The sequence below is a fragment of the Aspergillus candidus genome (genome assembly GCF_002847045.1).
Source record: "Aspergillus candidus strain CBS 102.13 unplaced genomic scaffold BDW47scaffold_39, whole genome shotgun sequence".
In the NCBI taxonomy this organism is placed as follows: domain Eukaryota; kingdom Fungi; phylum Ascomycota; class Eurotiomycetes; order Eurotiales; family Aspergillaceae; genus Aspergillus; species Aspergillus candidus.
Window position 1 is genome coordinate 74,873 of NW_020194044.1, and position 15,602 is coordinate 90,474.

A 15,602-nucleotide genomic window follows, 5' to 3' on the forward strand; every position below is an offset into this window, starting at 1 on the left:
GGGAAAAAACAGATTATTGTGCCGGCAGATTCGCCACCGCCGAGGCGGTGCGGCGACTGCCCGATATGATACCGTCGGTGCTTATGGTCACGTGAAGTGGTCTATCTGATGGACAACAGCGGTTGAATTGGTCTCTACTTCGTCGTAAATCATAAATTTGGAATTTCTGGCACGAATATTCTAGCACAATTGCCGATTATGGTCCCACCAGCGGGAGGGTGAATCTTAGCTTCCACCGGGGTTATTCTTATACGGACGAATAGTCTTGTCCAGGCATCAAGACGCCTCACCCACCGGTTTCACACCCACCTGAGCGTCTTTCTTTCCTGTCGAGCCATAATCCGCGGTCGGGACGCCGGTTCTATGCTGATGAAGAATTGGGGTATCGGCACGAGGCAGCGGAGGCTCTTGGTCCTCTTCTGGATACCCTTCCTCGTCCCCGGTCAGGGGGCCGCGGCCATGACGGTTGAGAATCCACCTTTTCCAGGGTTTATAAACTACGACACTCAGACCACCGAAGACAATGAAGCAGCCACAGATGCCACCACCAATGGCGTCGTAGTAGTCGCCGGCCGTCTGCACCCCATCCCAGAATCTGCCCGTCGGCTCCGCGACGTTGAGGACCAGCGTTAGCAACTGGATGATGCCGATCACGATGGCCACGACGACCGTTAGACACGTCAACACGATGGAGTAGTACAGGAAGGCGATTGGGTCGCGGTGGTTTTGAACCGGCACCTCGGTTTCTTCGTCGGTGAGGGTCTCGGCGGTCGATTCGATGCTGTCGCGCTTTGCGGGGAGGAAGTTCGCGGCGGGCTGGACGTACAGCGAGAGCATCAGGGCTCCGTCCATGGTGTCGAGGAGGCACATGCCGGCTTTGTTTCATCAGTCATGCTCGGTATATTGATTCTACAATATCGCCAGCGCATGTATGGCTGTGGACATACCAGTGAACAAGATCGGAAAGATCAGGATGACCCAAATGTCAGTACCCTTGGCGGCCTCGATGGACGAGATACCGAGCAACGCAATCTCCGAGGATGTGTCAAACCCTAGACCGAAAAGGATACCAAGCGGGTACATTTTCCACGGCCTCAACCACGGTAAGCCATGACCTGCAGTTCACATTTGATGCGCAAGCGTCTTACCGGTTAATCAGCTTGAACATGCGCTTCAGCACGGAGAAGAGCACGCCTCCGCCCTCGACCTTCCACGCTTCATCCTCCTGGCCTTCGGGAAGATCCAAGACCTTCTGCAGCTGCATGTAGAGCTTGTACAGAATGTAGGCATTCATAAGACCCAGCAGGATGAGGAAGGCGGCGCTGACGGACGTCCCGATGATACCGCCGACGGTGCCGAAGCTGTCAAAGCGAGACGACACGGCCGCAGCGGTGGCGGCCACCACGATCGACGTGATGATGACAATGCTTAACCCACGTTAGTCTATGTGAGTGATGATCGGTCTGGTAGACATACGTCGAATGGCCCAAGGAGAAGAACGTCCCAACTGTGACGGGCTGTTGCCCGGTCGCCAACAGTCTCCGGGTCATCAAGTCGATGGCCTGCATCAGTGAGCTAACTGAACCGTTTGTGGCCTGTGGGGGAAAATACCGAGATATGATCCGCGTCGAACGCATGTCTCAACCCCAAGGTGTAGGAGAGAACCGCATTAGAGACCAGGGATCTAAACGATCAGTATTCATCTATAAATCACGGGCATGTCTCTCAACACTCACGGGTAGTAACGCTAGACCCAGGGCTCCGCATCAGCCAACCCGTTCACTGTAGATTGATAAGGTCTAACATACCAGCACCACAGCCGCCGCAATCCAAACCAGGATATTCACGAGCGCCACAAAGCTGATGATCGCGAGAGCCGGGAACGGCACCTTTCGGATGCCAGGCAGTCGACTGTGCGAGTGCTCGACACGGCGCACGAGGTTCTTCGGGGCCCATTGGTTCTTGGTGTCGTCGTTTCCAGGCTGGGAGTCTGGGACACCGGCGGGGTCAGTGTCCAGTAGGGCCCGCGGGGAAAGGTCGCGCATGGCGTGTTACCGACTGTCCTAACAGTCAGTAGGTAATAAAAATGATGTAGAAAATATAGTATTCTTCAGATGATACAATTTATATAATATACTTGAAACGGAGCAAGAAGATCGATGAAGAGTAAAATAAAAGCCCCTCCAGCGTCGTGCGGGGACTCGAAGTACGTTTGCGGCCTGATAGAAATGGAGACCACGAGATAAGATAAAAGATAAGATGGCCGACGAGTCAACGCGGCGGACGGAGAAGAAAGATGGGACGAACATCTCCACCCTTGCATACAGTGACCAAATATTATGACCAATTGTGTGCTGGACGATCATATGAAGCTAGAAAATTTAACTCGATCGATCGGCGGTCGGAATGGAGGAATTTTCGTGGTTGATCGGCCTGCTCGGCCTTCTTCCGTTGGGGTCCACTGAGGATGGATCCTTCTACGAGGGGGTCTTATACGGGAATAGAGTCATTATTGAAAATTTGATTGAATTGTGCTAATGTGATTTTGTAGCTAACTTTGAGAATAGTATTCCAACTCAATACTAAGTACTCAGAGGAGCGTGTCTCTGGTCCACCAGTACCACAATATATGGAAGGTGATCCCGAGACACATGAGAACAGTCGATTAGAATCGACTAGATTCTCACCGGCCAAGTCCCATACATGAGACGGTTGTCAGGGCAGCATGGATGCCCGACAGGTTGGCCGGTGGCCGGGCCCACATGGGCATGGCCGACGCGGCGCCGGCGACGCCCGACAGCTACCATCCGATGGATGGAGGTGTGCTTCGGGTGCGACCGATGACACTTTGCCGAGATGACCGTAGTCTGTCGGCATCGCGCGAGTGGGTGCATGGCATCTCCACCGCGCATGTCGGTCGGGTGTTGGTGATAAAGAGATCGTCAATAGCCTTGTCTACCCAGGAGGGTGAACAAGAAACTTCCACACTCTTCACGCCGCAGTCAGAACAATCGGCGATGGCGTCCACTTGGTGACTGTTGGCTTGGTGTGGCCAAAGTCGGCCCCGACAAGCATCTTCCACTCGTTGCGGGTGATGGGTGTGACATCCGACGCGGACAGCGGGGTCTTCGGGGCGCGTTTGGTGACCACGGGCCGGAACTTGGGTGGAAGGGGGTCTCTGCGGGGACGCAGTGCAGTGGGGTACTTGGCTACCTTGCGGGTGGCGGCGGTGGTGGTGGTGCTGCTGTGCTGCTCGGCCTTGGGACGCGGCGGCAGCACGATGCCCTCCTCGCCGTATTGCTTCTGGTAAGCGGATGCGACGCGGGCGAGAATGTCGTCGTGCACGTCGAGCTGTTCGTAGACGCGGTGGAAGAAGGCCTTGCTGAAGGGACGGCCGTGGCAGTCTTCGATGGTGCGGTGGAGGAGCTGCACACACGAGGTGATGTACGAGTCGTGGATGGGTTCGCCGCGCGTGGACAGGATGCAGAGCCGGCGCTTGAAGGTGTAGATCCGGTCGACGTTCAGCAGGGTGAGGCCCTCGCGGCTGAAGACGACTTCGTTCTGCATGATCGACTGCTGCACCAGGTAGTCGTTCGCCTTGCGCTCGTACTGGCTGCGGGTGAAGGCGTCCGGCCAGCTCTGGCCGAGGGAGAATTTGCTGGCGCCCTTGGCGATGGTCCGGTAGACGGTACGCCACTCCTGGGTGTCCAGCGGGGTGATGGGGATGACGATGAGGTCGGAGGGCTCGCCTGTCGGATAGGGCTTGCCACGACCGACCAGCAGGGTGACGTGCATCATCTTCTGCTGCAACTTGGAGGAGATGTACTCCAAGGCGGGCAAGACGGAGGGAGTCAGGGTCTCCGAATCAAAGTTGAAGGACGGGGAGAGAGGCGAGGAAATCATGTTGCTGGTGAGGCTGGAGGTGGGAGAACTGGGCACGTATACGCCCATGGGGCGAGGAAGTCGCATAACACCCATGTTGATGTAGTAGGGAGATGAAGGTGAAGATAGTATAACAATGTAGTGAAGAACTGGAGAGGACAAGTATATCCACTCCAGATCCTCAAGTCTCAATGACGATAATCAAATCTCTTGAGAAAATCGAAGAGTGAAGACCATCGAGGGCCGAAGTCGAGATAATAAATCCCCAGTGCAACCCACCACCAACACCAACAACACCACCACCACCACCACCACCACCACCACACGGTCAGCAAAAGAGGGGAAATGGACTTCACTAGAAGCCACAGTTGGTTAGTTCACCCCGACGAGAAAATCCCATCGGAACGACAGCCCTTCCACCAATCTCATCCTGCAGCGCCGACCCGACACGGCGGAACCCCAATGGCGAGTCCTGATATAAATAAGTCCAACAACCCTAAGCGCCGAGTCCAACTTCCATCACACGGCCTTATGCACGTCCACGCACGCTACCACCCGCTAGTCGGCCGCCAAACGGGACAGAAATAGCAGCAATACAACCCCATCGGGGTATTATTAGAACTTTTCGGGGGATTATTAGGTCCTTATCTTCGATTTTGCCCTTCTCGACTGGAGTATTCGCAGAGCTGGTGGCTTGCCCGCTACTGCACGACGTTTTCAATAGTCTTTTGGGCTAGTCTTCCCGCTGTCAACTTGATCGTCTGCTTTCCAATCGCTGCCCACCTTGTTGGGTGATGTCGGCTTGGAACTATTGAAATCGTGCATTGCAGCGGGCGCGAGATCTGGGGTTGTGAGAGGAAGCGTTGAGATGTTAGTGTTCTCCATTTTGGGATTGTGAGGGGTATGGTTTGCTTCTTGGGAGCGGGGTCGACGTTGTTATATAGAATGATTGGTATTTATCTGTGCGTGGGCATTTTGGGGGCCAAAGGAATATCCCCGAAGTGGTTCTATTCACTGGATGATGTTGACCCTGTCCGAGGGCCCGAATACGGGTCGTCTTCCTATGTGAGGTGGATTTGAGGTGGACAAATCTGAGGCTTAAGGGCCCAACTATTGGGTCCAACTCGACTCCTACGGAGTATATTCTGGGTGGATAAATTCACCATGTCATTGCGTAATATCGTACAGGACTGCCAATAAAGGACAGCCTAGGTCGAGGGTATGTCATGATATACAAGAAGTGGAAAGATAAGTCTGGGACCACTCTCCAGTTAGTGGAATTTCGTCGGACTTTCCCGATATTCGCCAGACTTGAACGATGTCAGCGTGCCACCGAGCAGTCGATTCAATTGTACAGGCGAAAGCTTGCGGTCGCTTTTCTGATACTCTACAAAGAGATCCCAGAGCGTCTCGGTCGACAAAGTCCGCACCCGCACGTCGCTCAGGTCGTAGTCCAGATTCTCTTGGAAACACAGGGCGGGGTCCAGTTCCTTGCCAGCCGCGATGTCACTGGGGCTGCCGTGCACCGTCTTCGGTAGCGTGTCAAAGTCCGGTTTCAAAGTCCTGTTGGCAAACATTGCCAGCGACGGAACGGCTCGGACGATGTCGTTGACCGGCCGCCCGGGTAAGATCACGTCCAACAGCTCCGGCACGGTCATGTGGTTGCGGCTGCCCAGAGTCAGAGTGAGGGCCTCGGAGCACTCAAGAGGGGCATCTCGGTCCCCCGGAGGGAGCTCGTGGAGCTTCCGTGCTGCACAGGCGTTGGGATCTGCCTCGAAATAGACCATGGTCCGGTCGCTTTCCCGCGGAAAGAGCTCATCGGGCTGGATGAGCAGCGGCTCAAATGGCCGACGCTCCCATAGCAGGACCGCATTGTCTGGGTTGCCACCAGGGCTAGACGCCCTCCAGTCATCACACAGACCGGGGAATTGCTTCAGGGCCTTGTAGTGGGTCTCGGAGCTTTGTTTGACGTAGGTTGCTTGGAGGGTGGCAATCTCCTCTTGAGTGGAACGCAAAGTGCTAGGATCCGCGCTCGGATCCGCAGCAGCCCGCGACAAGGCTTTATTGAGCTCTGCGATCTTTTCCAGTAGCTCCAGGAGCTGCCTGCGCATGAAGGTGTGTCGGTTGTCTTCATTCAGCATGATCCATGCCCGCGTGGCCTCTTGGTTGGTTCGGAGAATCCTTCCATTCCGGGCACGTTTATGGGGCCCAGAAGGGTCGGCAAAGCTCGGCTCTAACATGATCAGCTCCATAATCCGATCGTGTCCGGCAGTATTAGCACGGGGCATATACGGGGCGGGTTTGGTGCCCGGATCAGGACTCTCCGGAGCCAGGGTCAAAGGCGGATATTCCCTTCCCTCGGGGGTCACAATATTCGCTTCGGCGGTCTTCCGAGCCACGCGGGCGGCGTTGTCCACCAGCTGATCCCACCACTTATAGGTCGTCCAGTAATTCGTCGTGTCCTTTGACGAAGCGACTGCAAAGGCATGCTGTGCGACATCTTCCGCCATTATGGCGGGCCTCTTGCGGTCGGTTATGTTGTGGGGGAGAATTGCTTGCACGTCTAACAGCGGAAGGGTCATGAGCAACCGTACGCTGCCATAGGTATGTATCCCCGTCTGTCGCAAGCATGATTCCATAAAGGCCGTCCACCATCGCGCCGGGGTGTAGTGGTTATTCTTGGTCGCACTGGGGGGCGGATTGGCCAGCACCAATAAAGTATCGTTCCTAGCCAACGCACCAGAATCGTCACGGTTCGATGCGCTCTGCTCGGGCAGGTGTTTCGACATAAGCGACGGCCAATCGTGGATCGCGCTGATATCCATGAACTGTAAATCGTAGCCTGGGCGACTCTGAGCCAACGGCTCTAGCAAGGGCCGGTAGCCCTGGTGGGGTTCGATCAGGACATGACGCCGGGGACGGAGAAGATCGTTAACTTTGGACGACCACAGTCCAGCGCCAGGCCAGAGGTCGAGAATATCGAGGGGTCGATTTCGAAATAGGTAGGGGGAAATGCGCGTGAGGATGTCGTCTGCAAATGGATGATCAGTATCGCATCCCCTGGCTCGGTCTCAACCCACAACCCCGGGCATAACTTACCACATAGTTGCTCGCTCACGATCTCAGGTTTGCGAATTCCACGTTTAGTAGCCGCCAGTGGGAAAGCTTTTCGAATCGTTTTGGTCAATGGGAAACGGGGGACGGCTGCCCATCGGCTGGGCGGTTTTGTCATTCTCCAGTCGGAAGATATGATCTGGCTACTGATGACGCAAGCCCGGAGGATAGGAGAAACTCAAAGCCTCTGGCATCATTGGCAATGATGCAGGCGACCAGGGCTTCTTGTAGAGTGGATCGATCCGGATGTTTTCAAAGTGGGTTGATTGCGGAGAAAATGGGGAAATTATAGAGAATAAAATCGAAGGAAAAAAGAAACGGAGGACAAACTAGGGCGGTGAGGGATATCTCTCCACCGCCTTTCCTCCCGCTTTCACGTACTATATTTCTTACCTACGACAATGGATGCTATATACATGGACTGACATCCCCTTACAACTTGCCACGGTTTAAGAACCGCAATGGTAAATCCACCCACTTCGCTCGGAGATATTCCGCGACGTTCTTGCCCAGGAAATCTACCGTGGTGGTCACGCCAACGCCCCGGTCCAGCAGGTTTCGGAACAAAAAGTGCACACCCCGCAGTTGGGGCAGCTCGAATCGCTCAATCGCCAGGTCTGGATTAGTGTTATACTGCTCGCCCAGAAGCTCCCTAGCTCTGGACGCTGACAGCAAAGACCGGAGCCAGAGGTACTCGTCGTTATGGCGAACCCAGAAACCGCAGTTGGCATCCGGACCTTTATCGCCAGAGCGGGCATGTATAATCCAGCCTAGGGGACCGCGAACAGTGGGGCCAAAGTCGACGGCGGGGTTGGCCGGGGTGGCGGTGAGGTCCTGAGATGGCTGACGCAGCGGATATTCCCGTGTTTGCGGTGGGGCGGCAATGTCCAAAGTTTGCGACTTCCAGGGGAGATGGACGCGGTGTTTGATGTCCGCCTGGGGCAATAGGCTGACGTAGTATTCGTAGACGGGTTTGGGCAAGCCCTGACGTACGTCCAAGTGGAACGTGGCACCCGGATAGCCTTGCATGATGTTGTCGGTGAGGTGCCGCAGGAAATTGGCCGGGGCGAGGTCATCCGCCTGGCGTGCCTGCGCAACAACCCGGAAGGTGACGGTGGCGCTGTTCTGATCTCGGGGGTCTTCCACCATCGCTCCCAAGGTGGAGAAGTTGAGGGCAGTGAACTTGGAAGAGTATGGAGCCAGGAGGCGGCGGATCTGGGCTTCCAACATGCGCGCTTTCGCATCGATATCGAGACCGACCAGAAACCAGACACACTCTGCTTGATACCCACCGCGAGCAGTGATGCCGACTTTGGTTGTCGGTGGAGGCGGCGCGGAGCGAACGCCGTGCAAGGCGACGCGGTTGACACCGACCTGTTCGAAGTGGATGTCGTCCAGCACGGCCGTGACGTCCGAATTGTAGTACCATGGCCCTTGAATCTCGTACAACAGCTGTGATGAGCATGTGTCCACAGTCACGGCGCCACCAGTGGCACTAGACTGCATAGTAATGACCACCTGGCCGTTTTTCGAGATCTCCGCAATGGGATATCCAATGTTGGACCAGCCATCCTGACCGACGTGCTCGAGCTGTTTGAAACCGGTAAAGTTGCCGCCAGATACGTAATTGCTGCACTCGATAAGGTGCCCGGCCACAAATGCGTTGGCGAGCTGATCCAGATCATTCCGACTCCATCCGTGGTACCAGTATGCGGCTCCGATGATGGGCGACGCGTCCGAGACTCGGCCGCAGAGGACGATATCTGCCCCTTCAGCCAAGGCCGCTGCAACTCCTAGTCCACCCAGATAGCACTGTGCGTAGATTGGTTCAAACGACCAGTCAGACAACAATTCCCCCGTGTATACGTTTTTGAACTGCGATTTGCCCGAGCGAAGCGCGGTTTGGACGGTTTGAAGCACTTCGTCCCCAGAGACCCAGGCCACCTGCAAGAGGTGAGTAGACGGCTAGGCGGAATGAACCCGAGGTTTTTACCTTAAGCCCCAGTCCCTTTGCCTGCACCATTTGTGTTACCACCTTATAGAGGCCCTCGGTATCGGCGTTGCCTGCATTGACGGCTAGCTTGATTCCATGCTTGGCTATGTTCTCAAGGGCCGGCTGCAAGGCCAGAAGAAACGAGAGCTCATAGCCTGGCGGGGCCATTTCCTGGTTTCCTTGCGCCTTCTCCTGGTCCACGCGACGGGCAGCCCCAGTGACCATGTTGGCCTCACTCATGAAGTCTGCGATGATGACATCCACGGGATCCTGGGGATAGTTCTGGGCGAACTCGGCGATGGCATGGCGTCGGTCGGAGGTTGATCCTGAAGCGCCTGGAAAACACAGTCAATGTCGATTCCTACACACGCTCCCAATGGAATTGGGAGATCTTCTATCGTTGGTTGATAGGATGCTGCTTACCCGCAATACGGACGGGTCGCGAACTCATGTTGTAGTTATTGACAGCCCGTTACTATGAGCGCGTCTGTTGACAGTTTCGCAAAAGAGCAATGAAGAGCTTGGTAGGACATGACGCAGAGGATCCATGACTTCTAGTTTTGTAAGGATCGTCTGATCCATCTGACGACCGACAGCCATGGGCGAGGTAAATAGAACACCGAGGAGGCTCGGTTGTCGGTCTGGGAGAATGCGGGGAACGTTTCCTCGGGGTAATTTTGGTATTTGTGACAGTCACATGATAGTATTCTCAAAGCGGAAGGCGGTGTGTCTCCATGCTTGTCACATGACCAGTGTAAGGCGGTCAAGAGGTCTGGCCGTCTGATTGGCCGACTCCCTCCGCATCACCACCGTCACTGGAATCATCCAGATGCTTTTCCTGTCTGTCCTTTTCCACGCCTCCACACTTCCCCTCCATCTTGCATTCGGTTCCCCCAACTCTGTTCAGACGACGGTGAACGTATTCGCGGTTATTTAAATCCACCTTTATCGATTTATATTCTGTGTATCTGGAAATTTCTATCCATCCAACGCCATGGTCCTTCAGGATCTCGGGCGGCGCATCAATGCCGCCGTCAATGACATGACCAGGTCCAACAACCTGGACGAAAAGGTGACCTCCAATGATGAATAGGAGATCTCTATACGCCGGCTAACGCATATTATCTAGGCCTTCGATGACATGATCAAGGAGATCTGTGCCGCCCTCCTATCCGCTGACGTCAACGTTCGTCTCGTCCAGACCCTCCGCAAATCGATCAAATCCAGCGTCAATTTCGCCGCCCTGCCGCCCGCCGTGAACAAGAAGCGTATGATTCAGAAGGCCGTCTTCGATGAACTGGTCAAACTGGTCGACCCCCATGCGGACCCCTTCCGCCCCAAGAAAGGCCGCTCCAATGTCATCATGTTCGTTGGTCTGCAGGGTGCGGGTAAGACAACCACCTGTACCAAGTTGGCCCGTCATTACCAGACCCGCGGCTTCAAGACCGCCCTTGTTTGCGCGGATACCTTCCGCGCCGGTGCTTTCGACCAGCTGAAGCAGAACGCGACCAAGGCGAAGATCCCCTACTACGGTAGTCTGACCCAGACGGACCCCGCGATCGTCGCCGCCGAGGGTGTGGCCAAGTTCAAGAAGGAGCGCTTCGAGATCATCATTGTCGATACTAGCGGTCGTCACCAGCAAGAGGAGGAGTTGTTTAACGAAATGATCCAGATCCAAACGGCCGTCACCCCCGACCAGACCGTCCTGGTTCTCGACAGCACGATCGGTCAGTCTGCCGAAGCCCAGTCATCTGCCTTCAAGGCCACCGCCGACTTCGGTGCCATCATCATCACGAAGACGGACGGTCACGCCGCCGGCGGTGGTGCCATCTCCGCCGTCGCCGCTACGCACACCCCGATCATCTTCCTCGGAACGGGCGAACACATGATGGACCTGGAGCGGTTCGACCCCAAGTCGTTCGTCCAGAAACTGCTCGGCATGGGCGACATGGCCGGCCTAGTCGAGCACGTCCAAGCCGTCACCAAGGACTCGGCCTCCGCCAAGGAAACCTACAAGCACATCTCGGAGGGTATCTACACGCTGCGCGACTTCCGCGAGAACATCACATCGATCATGAAGATGGGTCCGCTCTCCAAACTCTCCGGCATGATCCCGGGTCTGTCCAATCTGACCCAGGGGCTCGACGACGAAGACGGCTCGCTCAAGCTCCGCCGCATGATCTACATCTTCGACAGCATGACCGTCGCCGAGCTCGACAGCGACGGCAAGCTCTTCGTCGAGCAGCCCAGCCGCATGGTCCGCATCGCCTGCGGCAGCGGCACGACCGTCCGCGAAGTCGAAGACGTCCTCTCCCAGCACCGCATGATGGCCGGCATGGCGAAGCGCGTCGGCGGGCAGAAGAAGCAGATGCAGCGTGCTCAGAACATGCTCAAGGGCGGCAACAAGGACCAGCAGCTGGCTGCGATGCAGAAACGCATGGCGGCGATGGGCGGGGGCGGCGGTGCCGGTGGCATGCCCGACATGGCCAAGATGATGCAGATGATGCAGGGTCAAGGCGGCGGCGGCGGCGGCGGCGGCATGCCCGGCCTCGGCGGGATGGACCTGCAAGGCATGATGAGCCAAATGAGTGGGATGTTTGGTGGTGGTGGTGGTGGCGGTGGTGGAGGACGTGGCCGAGGCCGATGATACATTCACTCCAATCCCCGTCATACCGTCATACCGTCATACCGTTATACCTATTCTATTCATGTCTTCTATTCATGTCGTCTTTTCTTTTTTTCATTTCTTATGTTATATCTCTGCTTTTCACACGGGCTGCGTGCGGTTCGTGCGACGATGATGCCATATTAAACGCACCCTGGGTCGTTCAATTCTAGCATACGGATGGTGTTTGGCGTGGCGAATTCTACTTGTACTCTTTTTTCTCTTTTCCAGGGTTAATCTGCAAATATCTTCAATGGACGACGAAGTTCTATTTGTCTTGCACTTAGCACTTTACAAGCTTATTATCTAGTACCTACCGATCAGTTTACTGCCTACAGAGTTGACATCGCTCTATCGAGTTCGCAACTAGCATACACGGTCATTAACCACGTTCACACGTTCATACATACGTACATAGTACATCTATCTCTACCCGTATCGAATCAGAAACCAGTAGAAGATGGGGATACGAAAAGCACCGTCGAATATCCAATACGAGCTCAAGAGCTCACGTCTGTTCATACGCGGCCTTCACTTGCGGTATACTCTTCAAAGCCGGTTCTGCAGCCCGCCAATCAGGTCTTTGATCCGCTGAACCCAAGACACGGCCGGACGCTCGTCGAGTAGCACCTTGCCCGGGGGTAAGATTGGGTGTTTGAAGGGCTTGGCGGGGAGGCCATGCAGCGGGACGCTGAGTCTGTATTTCCAGACTACCTCCCCGTCTACGTAGAGCGAATAAGTGAGGGCAGAGCTGCTGACGACGACGCCATCGAGCGTTTCCTCGACAGTGTCGATGTCGATGAGCCCGTACTTGACGTTGCCGTCGGGGATGTACTTGATGGCCACATCCTCCGGGTCAGTCTGGTAGTAGGTTGGCACGGGGAGGTAGAACATGCTGAGCGGGCCGACGCTGAACTCGTGGAGTCCTTCGCCTGGTGTGTCTGGGCGGAGCTCGTCGTCTGTGAGGGCGAGGGTCGGGTCCGGGAACCGTGTGGCGCCGAACTCGTGTCTGTCGCCGCTGAGTAGCACGATGCGGATGCCTTGCTCGCGCTCGGCGCGCCACATTGCTTCGAAGACGGTGCGCCGCTCGTTGAGGAATCCGCCCCAGGTGTCTGTTGTGCCGACATGCCAATTCTTGGTGAAGGGGACGCTGGACGCGACGATCTTCCAGTGGACTTCGGATGGCTCGGGGCGCGCGAGGAATGCGAGGAGGGATTGGAGCTGCGCGGAGCCGAGAATGGTTGAGTCGTCGTGGGCGGGTTCGGTGCGGTAGGCGCGTGTGTCGAGCATGAAGAATGAGGCGGGACCGTCGGTGAAGGTGAAGTAGGTTGTGTTTTCGGGTGTGGCGAACGCGCTGGCGGGGATGGGAGGGTTCACGCTGACGTGGTAGTGGATGTAGGGTTCTACGGCGGAGGTGTACGGCGCTGTGGTGTTTCCCTTGGACCAGTCGTTCTCGATCTCGTGGTCGTCCATCGTGTGGATCCAGGGGAGATCGATCGCAGGGAGCTCTTCTGGGCCGGACCAGGAGGGTGAGGAGTAGATGCGACGGTATTCGCTGCGGTAGTGTGCCACGGAGGACCCCAATCGCTGGGGGACATCGATGTAGATGAAGTCGCCGAGGAACATCATGAACGTTGGTCTGGCGGCCGACGCCAGGGCGCGGACTGTCTCAGCCATGGTCTCGAGCCCATAGATCCGCAGTGGGTGCGCCAGCGGGTTGTACGGGAAGTTCGGCTTCATGCAGCTCGATGTCAGGAAGGACAAAGAGTTCGCCTGCTCAGAACCTTGCTGCGGAGCCGTGGTGAAAGAACCCGTACGGTTGTTCGACAGCGCGTAGCGGTACTTGGTCGAGGGCTTCAGGCCTTTGAGAGTAATACTTGCGGTGAAATCTGTCGAGTTGGTGAGCGCGTAAATTGTACCCTCCTGAGTCCATTGCGATGGGTCTTCCGCCCAAGGCGTAGGGTTCTTGTGGTCCCACTCCTGGTAATATACGCCCAGCGGTAGTTGAGTCGAGTCGGGCTCTCGAACGAACAGACTGGCAGTTTGAGGAGACACATATCCGATCCGGGTAAACGCGAGATCCGCTGCGGCATAGAGGAGTGCTCCGCGGAGTAGGAAGTCCAGCGTGAATAGACCCAGCACAATGTTTATCAGAACTGTCAGGCCCGTCAGCAGCGGCGATCGGGCCGAGGGCAAGCCAGTCAGGAGCGTCTTCAGTCCGCTGTCTTGCGCGGGAGGTTGCTTGGATCCTATACCAATAAAGCATATCATGATCAGCTATTTCCTCGGACATATTATCAACCACGAACGGGCGACTCACCAGCCTTTTGTGAGCCCTTGCGACGATCAGTCGTGGGCGGGCCAGTCTCCCGATAGAGGGACGGTATGGTCGACAGATATATCACCAACGCCGTGAGAATGACCGGAGGAAAGACATGGCCGGGCATCTATAGTATCCTATGTCAGCGCAAATCCATCGTGTACCAAGTAATTCAGCAGACGCACCCATCGTAGAAAGAGGAAAGCTGTGATACGGACGGTCGCCGAAGTGGTGGCGGCGACAGCCCTCGAGAACGACGCCATGACTGTGGATAAATCCAATGGATTTCAACAGATACAGTTCATGCCAGTAAATAGTTTCAAGAAAGGCTTTTTCGATGGTGGTACGGCGAGAGAGTCGCGTGAGTGAGGTGAAGACCGGTCAGGCTGGCGGCGACGGAGGAGATGACGACATTCAAAACACCAACCTCGGCCAATCATGCAGTTCCCGTACACAATCGTCTCCACTTGGTCCGATCAACTACGATGGTGTACAGTATAGCCGTTTGTTTAGGCTTGGGAAATCAAACAATAAATTAAATAGACGGTGAATAGGTCTAGTATGTATAATGCTATCGTTGCTTCGTTAAAACTCCTGTCGCTGCATCATGTCGCGTAGCGCATTGACAAGACTATTTCCCGCCAGCAGCTGCTGGGCCGCAACCAGCACATCCCTCAGGTTCATACTCAAGGACATCTCGGCTGCCCACTGCCAGGGCTTCTGTCGTTCTCCTGGCTTGGAATTAAAATACTCCCATCCCATCACACCCCCGAAGTTCGGGTACTGCTGGACGAGCTGGCCCAGAACCGGCCCCAGCTTGTCGGACGGCACGTAGCCTTGCGATCCGTTCCCGGGATTCGTCAACACTCCATATACTACGCGGCGGGGCGACCATCCTTGTGCGACGATGGCCGCATACATGCGCGGATCTTCGGCAGGGCCCCAGCCATTGTAGAACTGCGTGTTATACCAGCTGATCTTGGACGCGCGCTGCTGCTCCAGCTCATGGTAACTGAATCCGGACAGGTTCCCAATACCCAGAAGGGCCGCCGCAACAGGCGCGAGGGTCACGATGAACTCATCCCCCAAGTCGGACTTGAGGCGGTCAATCAGCCGGATGATGCCCGAAAGGGACATTTCTTCCTCCACGTCCAAGTCGATGCCGTCCAGCCCATGGCGTTGAATCGTCGCCAGCAACGGTCTGTAGTAGAGTTCGAATTTCTCCAGATCCCCATCCAACGACCGAAACGAGCCCTGAGCCGCCCCTCCCAGCATTCCCATCACGCGTACCCCGAACTGCTTGAGCAATGGGACCTCTTCCCAGAGCGCATCATACATGGCGTGGTGTGGGGGGTCATTGTTGAGGGTGATGTGGTTGGGATCGTCGTTCAGGTGAAAGGCCGCGAGGATGACATGCGTGATGCCAGTGTTGTGTTCCACTAGGGGCATCAAAGAGACATATGGCCCGCTATCTGGACAGAGTGTTTGATGGTAGCAGATCAGCCGGGGCCTTTGGGGGGGTGTATGAACCGGCGGCATGGTTCACGTCTGCGAGAAGCGAAGAGGTGGGTCAACTGAGGGAGGTATGCGGCATGCCGCGCCGGCAAGACGCAGGATAGCGATGGAGG

At 56.0% G+C, this 15,602-nt stretch overlaps 6 protein-coding genes across 6 annotated transcripts; 1 reads left to right on the top strand and 5 right to left on the bottom strand.

The window, feature by feature from the left end:
* Positions 1-165: 165 nt before the first annotated feature.
* On the bottom strand, positions 166-2,097 carry BDW47DRAFT_109323 (HoxN/HupN/NixA family nickel/cobalt transporter). Its single transcript, XM_024813441.1, has 7 exons — positions 1,809-2,097; positions 1,737-1,747; positions 1,612-1,684; positions 1,477-1,562; positions 1,149-1,427; positions 948-1,093; positions 166-875 (listed from the first exon to the last, which is right to left on the bottom strand). Exons 1-7 carry the CDS (start codon positions 2,043-2,045, stop codon positions 277-279), a joined length of 1,431 nt encoding a protein of 476 aa, XP_024670027.1. The 5' UTR covers positions 2,046-2,097; the 3' UTR covers positions 166-276.
* A 434-nt stretch (positions 2,098-2,531) lies between these two features.
* On the bottom strand, positions 2,532-4,194 carry BDW47DRAFT_109324 (uncharacterized protein). Its single transcript, XM_024813442.1, has one exon. It carries the CDS (start codon positions 3,976-3,978, stop codon positions 2,992-2,994), a length of 987 nt encoding a protein of 328 aa, XP_024670028.1. The 5' UTR covers positions 3,979-4,194; the 3' UTR covers positions 2,532-2,991.
* A 276-nt stretch (positions 4,195-4,470) lies between these two features.
* On the bottom strand, positions 4,471-7,239 carry BDW47DRAFT_109325 (uncharacterized protein). Its single transcript, XM_024813443.1, has 2 exons — positions 6,982-7,239; positions 4,471-6,913 (listed from the first exon to the last, which is right to left on the bottom strand). The coding sequence occupies exons 1-2, from the start codon at positions 7,112-7,114 to the stop codon at positions 5,154-5,156; spliced, it is 1,893 nt and encodes a 630-aa protein (XP_024670029.1). The 5' UTR covers positions 7,115-7,239; the 3' UTR covers positions 4,471-5,153.
* Positions 7,240-7,297: 58 nt separating this feature from the next.
* BDW47DRAFT_109326 (acyclic terpene utilization AtuA family protein) lies at positions 7,298-9,607 on the bottom strand. The gene is made up of 3 exons (XM_024813444.1): positions 9,413-9,607; positions 8,990-9,324; positions 7,298-8,940 (listed from the first exon to the last, which is right to left on the bottom strand). The coding sequence occupies exons 1-3, from the start codon at positions 9,438-9,440 to the stop codon at positions 7,429-7,431; spliced, it is 1,875 nt and encodes a 624-aa protein (XP_024670030.1). The 5' UTR covers positions 9,441-9,607; the 3' UTR covers positions 7,298-7,428.
* Positions 9,608-9,859: 252 nt separating this feature from the next.
* On the top strand, positions 9,860-12,073 carry BDW47DRAFT_54184 (RNA-binding signal recognition particle subunit SRP54). The gene is made up of 2 exons (XM_024819273.1): positions 9,860-10,061; positions 10,119-12,073. The coding sequence occupies exons 1-2, from the start codon at positions 9,984-9,986 to the stop codon at positions 11,634-11,636; spliced, it is 1,596 nt and encodes a 531-aa protein (XP_024670031.1). The 5' UTR covers positions 9,860-9,983; the 3' UTR covers positions 11,637-12,073.
* Positions 12,074-12,203: 130 nt separating this feature from the next.
* On the bottom strand, positions 12,204-15,513 carry BDW47DRAFT_119045 (alkaline phosphatase family protein; the record flags this gene model as incomplete). Its single annotated transcript, XM_024815287.1, has 3 exons — positions 12,204-13,903; positions 13,999-14,101; positions 14,638-15,513. The coding sequence occupies 3 exons, from the start codon at positions 15,511-15,513 to the stop codon at positions 12,204-12,206; spliced, it is 2,679 nt and encodes an 892-aa protein (XP_024670032.1).
* Between the last annotated feature and the right edge of the window lie 89 nt (positions 15,514-15,602).

What these genes read in the sequence shown, in the direction of transcription:
- BDW47DRAFT_54184 (XM_024819273.1), top strand. Translation starts at nt 9,984, where the DNA reads ATGGTCCTTCAGGATCTCGGGCGGCGCATCAATGCCGCCGTCAATGAC. An exon ending in CCAACAACCTGGACGAAAAG is followed by an intron (nt 10,062 to 10,118) that starts GTGACCTCCAAT and finishes CATATTATCTAG; the next exon opens with GCCTTCGATGACATGATCAA.
- BDW47DRAFT_109323 (XM_024813441.1), bottom strand. Translation starts at nt 2,045, where the DNA reads ATGCGCGACCTTTCCCCGCGGGCCCTACTGGACACTGACCCCGCCGGT. An exon ending in TTCTCCTTGGGCCATTCGAC is followed by an intron (nt 1,428 to 1,476) that starts GTATGTCTACCA and finishes ACGTGGGTTAAG; the next exon opens with CATTGTCATCATCACGTCGA. An exon ending in ATGTTCAAGCTGATTAACCG is followed by an intron (nt 1,094 to 1,148) that starts GTAAGACGCTTG and finishes ACCGTGGTTGAG; the next exon opens with GCCGTGGAAAATGTACCCGC.
- BDW47DRAFT_109326 (XM_024813444.1), bottom strand. Translation starts at nt 9,440, where the DNA reads ATGAGTTCGCGACCCGTCCGTATTGCGG. An exon ending in GCGACCCGTCCGTATTGCGG is followed by an intron (nt 9,325 to 9,412) that starts GTAAGCAGCATC and finishes TGTGTTTTCCAG; the next exon opens with GCGCTTCAGGATCAACCTCC. An exon ending in CAAAGGGACTGGGGCTTAAG is followed by an intron (nt 8,941 to 8,989) that starts GTAAAAACCTCG and finishes CACCTCTTGCAG; the next exon opens with GTGGCCTGGGTCTCTGGGGA.
- BDW47DRAFT_109324 (XM_024813442.1), bottom strand. Translation starts at nt 3,978, where the DNA reads ATGGGTGTTATGCGACTTCCTCGCCCCATGGGCGTATACGTGCCCAGT.
- BDW47DRAFT_109325 (XM_024813443.1), bottom strand. Translation starts at nt 7,114, where the DNA reads ATGACAAAACCGCCCAGCCGATGGGCAGCCGTCCCCCGTTTCCCATTG. An exon ending in CGTGAGCGAGCAACTATGTG is followed by an intron (nt 6,914 to 6,981) that starts GTAAGTTATGCC and finishes ATCCATTTGCAG; the next exon opens with ACGACATCCTCACGCGCATT.